The following is a 5,864-nucleotide window of genomic DNA, read 5'->3' on the forward strand; positions in this document are numbered from 1 at the left end:
TTTTATGTGACAATAAAATATTTATAACTATTTTTTTAATAAACAAAATTAACAAAAAAGTAATTTTAATGCTATTTTTTACACCGGTAGTACACGAAAATTAAACTCGAACAAAATAAGGACAAGAATTGACAAGTTGGTTGAAAATATAAAGGTAAAAGGAAAGATTAGAGAGTGAGAAAATCTTAGAGCATAATATAACGGCGGAGAAGAGGAGGAGGGTGGCGTGAAAATTCGTTGTCAGGCCGTCCAAACAATATGCCACCCCCACGCGTAATCATCAATTAACCCCCGCCCCTTACATTGCATTTTATTCTTTTATATATAAGTAATTTATTCTTTTATATATAAGTACTACTCTATAGATATGCAGATGCAAACATATTAACTTCTATAAAGAAAAAGAAAAAACCAAACTTGAAAACGCACTCTGTCATATTCAGAGAAATTATTAGTCATTCTTTTCTGTTGTGTACCTGCTTATCACACACACTACTTCTCTCTTATTCTACTAGCTAGTTAGCTGAAGAAGTCTTTGTCTATATATATATATTTATTTACTCGCTCACCAACAACATTTCAACTAACACCTGATTTATCCACTTTGGTTTCTCTCATTCTTAAGTCTCTCTTTCTCTCTTCTCTTCTTCAAAACTAAATTATCATCAAGAACTCTCTTCCTCGTCCTCCTTCTTCCTTTAATTTGTCCCTCTCTATCTCTCTCTCAATTGGGAAAAAAAAAGAAGAAGGTAAAGGGTCTCTCTGTTTGCTTATTTTTTCCAGTGGTACTTAATTGCTTGTTCTGTTTTGTGGGTTTGCTGGTGTTTCCATGCAGATATGAATTCATTTTAAGTTTGCACATTTTTTAGACTCAAGGTTTTATATAAATGAATACCAAGGTTGATTTCATAGATTATTTTCATTGTTTTTTTCCTTCATCCAGTGAAGCATTCTTAAGTTTCCTTGAATTTCTTTCATGTATCTTCAATTTTTATTGCTTGCATGTTTACTTACTTTTCCTTCATGTATGTGAATTTCTTAATTTTTGTTCAGTATTAATTACAATGTAAGATTGTGGACCCCTAGCACTTGATAGGCTGGGAAAACATCAAGAGAAAAAGGCATTTCTATCATTTTCTTGAATGTCATAATTCATTGGTCATGAAGTGAAAATGCCTATATATGTTGAAGTGTGAAAAGGGTTTTTCTCAAGGGATCATGTGTTATTGAGTGGAATGCACTCAAAGAAATCATTTCAACATATGTTTCTTCTTTTTTTCTCTCTCTTTTTTTTTAGGACCAAAAACAAAGTCAATGTTTTCGGCTACTTTTCTTTAACATGTTCATAGAATTGCCTAAATGTTAACATGAATTGCATGCAACCGATTAAGGCCACTGCAGGCTTATTCATGATGATTTTCGTGTTTTCTTGTTTGGTAGGAACCAACTAATTATGGTTTGCCATTTTCCAAATTTCCCAAAAAAAAAAAGGAGCAAAAATAAAATTGAATTTCAAGAAAATATTTTTAAATTGGAGGACCCTAACCCCACAACCCAACCCCCTAAACCCGTCCACCCAAACAAAAAACCAAAAAGAATTGAGGTAATGATGGCTTTTAATTTGCTCACGAATGGATGTGAATGAGTAGAATGATTGCAAGACAAGAGAAGTGTAAGATTCAAGCTCTTATATATATTGAGAAGGAATGTCTGTCTTTGCAAAAAGTTTCCTTTTCATGTTTACTTACACACAAAACGTGCAAAAAATATCTTCCAACAGTAGTATATATGTCAAGCCTTGAATAACTATTCACACCCTTTATAACATTCTTTTTGTTCTCTTCTTTCTCTTCCCAAAATATTTTCTGAAAATTTTCAATTGTATATAATTTGTCAGATCAAGATGGAAATGGCGTCATGTGTTCCTCCAGGTTTTAGATTTCATCCAACAGAGGAAGAACTTGTTGGATACTACCTCAAGAGAAAGATTAACTCCCTCAAGATTGATCTTGATGTCATCACTGATATTGATCTCTACAGAATGGAGCCATGGGATATCGAAGGTACATTAATTCTTTCTTTCCTTTTTCTAGTTTCCACTTTAAAATTATATTCTTTCAGCCACTTACACGGAGATCAAGCAAGGAGAATTGAATCCATAATCTATTACAATATAAAACACGGCTTCTATCGTACCACTAGACTATCAACATTAGTAGTCTCTCCGTCCAATTTTAAGTGGCACCTTTCAGATTTCAAAGTCAAACGAGTTTTTTTTTAACCATGATCTTTTCATGCCTTTTAAAGATTTTAAATTATCAATTATTGTGACTTGTAATACTTTTTAAGTAGTGTCTAAATATATCCCTACTTCCCAAAAATATTGTCACTTTTTAAGAAATAAAGGAAGACTTTTGAAATGTGTGGTCTAAAACTAGTGTTACACATTTGTATATCATCTCATAAAAAATTGTTTAAATATAGAAAGGAGACAATTTTTTTTTACATGGTAAATTTTATATCACAAACGTAAAGATTCCATATCCGAATTCAAGATCAAAATTTAAAGATTGGACTCTCGTAATCTGAACAGTATACATAAATTGGGGCATAGGGAATAACACGTTGTATGAGAGACTTGACTTGCATGCAAAGATTATGAATGCTCGATCATTTTGGCCAATAGGGTAGTAGTATTAATTAGCTTACGAAAATATTTAAACATTGACATGGTCTTTGTAACCTATTGCAGATAAATGTAAATTGGGATATGAAGAACAAAGTGAGTGGTATTTTTTCAGCCACAAGGACAGGAAATATCCGACAGGAACTCGAACAAATAGAGCGACAGGTTCTGGATTCTGGAAGGCAACAGGAAGGGATAAGGCAGTGTTATCAAAGGAGAAGATAATAGGGATGAGAAAGACACTTGTTTTCTATAGAGGAAGGGCTCCTAATGGTAGGAAAAGTGATTGGATCATGCATGAATATCGTCTACAAACTTCCCAATATGGACCTCCTCAGGTCAGTTATAATTTTTCCATGTGCTTGAAAGTTAGAAATTTGATGAAAATAGTTAATATTGCAGAGTGAACATATATCGCTAATATTGTGTTTTACTATATTCTAGAGTGAACATATATAGTTAATATTGTGTCACGCATGAAGCAATGGGTAATTATTTATGAAATAGCTTTCTGTGTTTTCCATTTGAATAAGTTTGTTTCTTTTGACAGTTGGACTTTCATCCAAATATTACTCTCTCAATCCCAATTTATGTGGCACCTTTCATATTTCAAGAGTCAAACGAGTTTTTCTTTTACTCTAATTTTTTTCATGTGCCTTTCAAATATTTCGAATGTGACTTAAAGTACTTCATACGTAGTCTCAAAATATGTAAATCTTATTTTAAAAAACTTAAAAATTCTTGTTTGAATTCTCGATCAAAATTAAGAAATTTGACGCCCGAATTCTGAACTATGCCACATGATTAAATTGGGGAAAAAAGAGTAATTATTTGGCATAGCAAAGTAAAACTAGCTCTTTTGTTCATCTTAGGTCATGACTTTTGATGTTGGAAAAAGTTTCTGGGAGAACATATTGAAAAGAAAAACCTTGTTTATTTGTTATTTATACTTTGTTTATGAGAAAACAATACTCCTCCCTTTAGTGAGGTATTTTGATTGGGCACAGAATTTAAAATAAGGATTCTTTGGAATTTGGGGGTGTTAAAGAAGCCATTATATTTTTGTACCTATAAAACTGTGTCATTAAGAATAAGATAAGAAATTTAAAGTTAAATTCTTTTTAAATAGAGGAAGATAATTAGTTCTATTGGAACATACTAAAGAAGGAAATTGTTATATAAAATGAAACAATGGACAAATTGGTTGCAGGAATTGCACTTTTAAATTAAAATACCGTCACTGTCATATCAGCTTAATTGCGACCACCCAAAAACTGGTCTTTGCTAGTAAAGTAATTCCCTTATGGTATAGGATCAAATTCTTCGTGTAACTTGAGAAATTTAATTGAGAACTGTAAGTTGAATAAGATAATTACTCATTATGTAACTACTATTTTCTAGCTAACTAATTTGAAATTTGATTTCAATTCACAGGAAGAAGGATGGGTCGTATGCAGGGCATTCAAGAAGCCAAGTCCAGCAAACAACAATTATGCTTATAATAACTATATGAGAGGAACCAACACAAGTTATACTACTAGACCACCTCCCTCCCTTTCACAAATGCCAACTACTACAATGCATTATAATAATCCTCTCAATGCATTCAACCAAACATCAAATTTCAATCAATTCCCTTTTAATCACCATCAAGATCTCATTTCAAGCCAAATTTGCTATGAGAATCAACTAGCAATTGAACTTCCACAACTTGATAGCCCCACCATTTCAACAAGTTTGGCTACAAAAGATCATCAAGGCCAAAATTCCGTGGCCAGCAACAATGAAGAAGAGAAGAATAGTTATGGAAATAATAGCCAATTTTGTGATGAGTGGAATATCGACGACAAGTTATTTGCACCACAAGTCATGAATATTGAGGCACCATCTTCTTCTTATTCTTTCCCTAATTTTCCATTAGTTATCACTCGCGACGATGATCAAAATCATATTAGCCAATTGCTTCAGTGTTACCCTGATTTATAGCTTTATATGAGTAATAGTTTTTGTACCTTTTTAATTGAAACAAAAGAAGAAGAAGAAGAAGAAGTTTGTGAAATTTGAAGTAAAAAGCAGCTGAGTCTGAAGGAAAAGGTGGAACATATCTATAGAAGAAAATGTGGAAGGTGCAAGGCACGTTAAAAAAGTGGCCTTTGAGAATTTTTAATTGTTTAACTACCAATTGACTGTATTCAGATATTCTGCAACTGTGAATTGATGTTGTTTGTATCTACTGATCGGACAAGCTTAAATTTTTGTCCTTTCAATGTTGTTCTTTTTTCCTTAGAGTTTGCTTCATTATTATGATTTGGATGTTTATCTTTTGCTAAAGCTGAGAAAAACCATACTCAGATTTTATAGTTGAGATGCTTTCATGCTATGGTCACTCATAGGTGATTTATTCATATGTCTCTAATCCTCAGTGAATAGAGTTATCTGATACTTAATTGAGATGGGGACAAGCCAGCTCGGACTATACCATTATAAATAAAGTAATAGTAGTCAACAAATTCAAAGAGGCGCGACTGGATTTGAGAGAAGTTTCATTTCCTATGTATATCTTTTCATTTTACAATGTGTATTTATACAAAGGAAATATAACAGCCAACCTACAAATGCTAATTTTCTATGGACTATCCTAAAATAGAATATACGAATATATGTACAAAAAAAAAAAAATGGAACGAAAATTAATCTGAGTTGTGTATTTGTGTCTTATGTGTATGTGTATTCTAGAATAATGCATTTCTAGAATAATGCATGTAGCAAGTTGTTATGTATTGTATTATATCTCATCTGTGCCGTTCAGTATCAGCTTAATTCATTAGCTCTAGGGAAGCCACGGGTCAAAGTGATTGGATTCACTTAAGTTATATCTAACATTGCGTTAGAACATTAATTAGTCACTTGAATAGTCAACGTTGGAACGCATAAGAATCCTTTATGTAAGTCACCATTGATGCAACTTGATTTCGTCCTCTATCTTGAGGGGATGGATTTCACTCCCAACTTGCAGGTCAAATCGCAATGAAGAGGTTTTGTGAAGACATCCGCCTCTTGAGATCAAGAAGGAATGTAAGAAAGAGAGATCAACCCTGAAAGATACTATTGATAAACAAAGTGAAAATCAAGTTCGATAGTGCTTTGTTCGTTCATGGAAAAAGAGTTTTATGCGATA

The 5,864-nt window shown here is 32.6% G+C and overlaps 1 protein-coding gene across 2 annotated transcripts; it reads left to right on the forward strand.

Annotated features, from left to right (window-relative positions):
* The first annotated feature begins 522 nt into the window (after positions 1-522).
* On the forward strand, positions 523-5,091 carry LOC132035569 (NAC domain-containing protein 30-like). Of its 2 annotated transcripts, XM_059425869.1 has the most exons (4): positions 523-756; positions 1,904-2,063; positions 2,753-3,024; positions 4,121-5,091. In XM_059425869.1, the coding sequence occupies exons 2-4, from the start codon at positions 1,904-1,906 to the stop codon at positions 4,670-4,672; spliced, it is 984 nt and encodes a 327-aa protein (XP_059281852.1). In that variant the 5' UTR covers positions 523-756; the 3' UTR covers positions 4,673-5,091. The 2 variants fall into 2 exon arrangements, with proteins under 2 accessions (XP_059281852.1, XP_059281850.1); XM_059425867.1 differs by lacking the exon at positions 523-756 and having other exon boundaries at positions 1,773-2,063.
* Positions 5,092-5,864: the final 773 nt, after the last annotated feature.

This window comes from Lycium ferocissimum, chromosome 10, assembly GCF_029784015.1.
Source record: "Lycium ferocissimum isolate CSIRO_LF1 chromosome 10, AGI_CSIRO_Lferr_CH_V1, whole genome shotgun sequence".
In the NCBI taxonomy this organism is placed as follows: domain Eukaryota; kingdom Viridiplantae; phylum Streptophyta; class Magnoliopsida; order Solanales; family Solanaceae; genus Lycium; species Lycium ferocissimum.

Bases quoted from the DNA above. Each gene is read 5' to 3' on its own strand.
- LOC132035569 (XM_059425869.1), top strand. From the start codon at position 1,904: ATGGAAATGGCGTCATGTGTTCCTCCAGGTTTTAGATTTCATCCAACA. The intron at 2,064-2,752 runs GTACATTAATTC...AACCTATTGCAG, and splicing joins GGAGCCATGGGATATCGAAG to ATAAATGTAAATTGGGATAT. The intron at 3,025-4,120 runs GTCAGTTATAAT...TTCAATTCACAG, and splicing joins CCCAATATGGACCTCCTCAG to GAAGAAGGATGGGTCGTATG.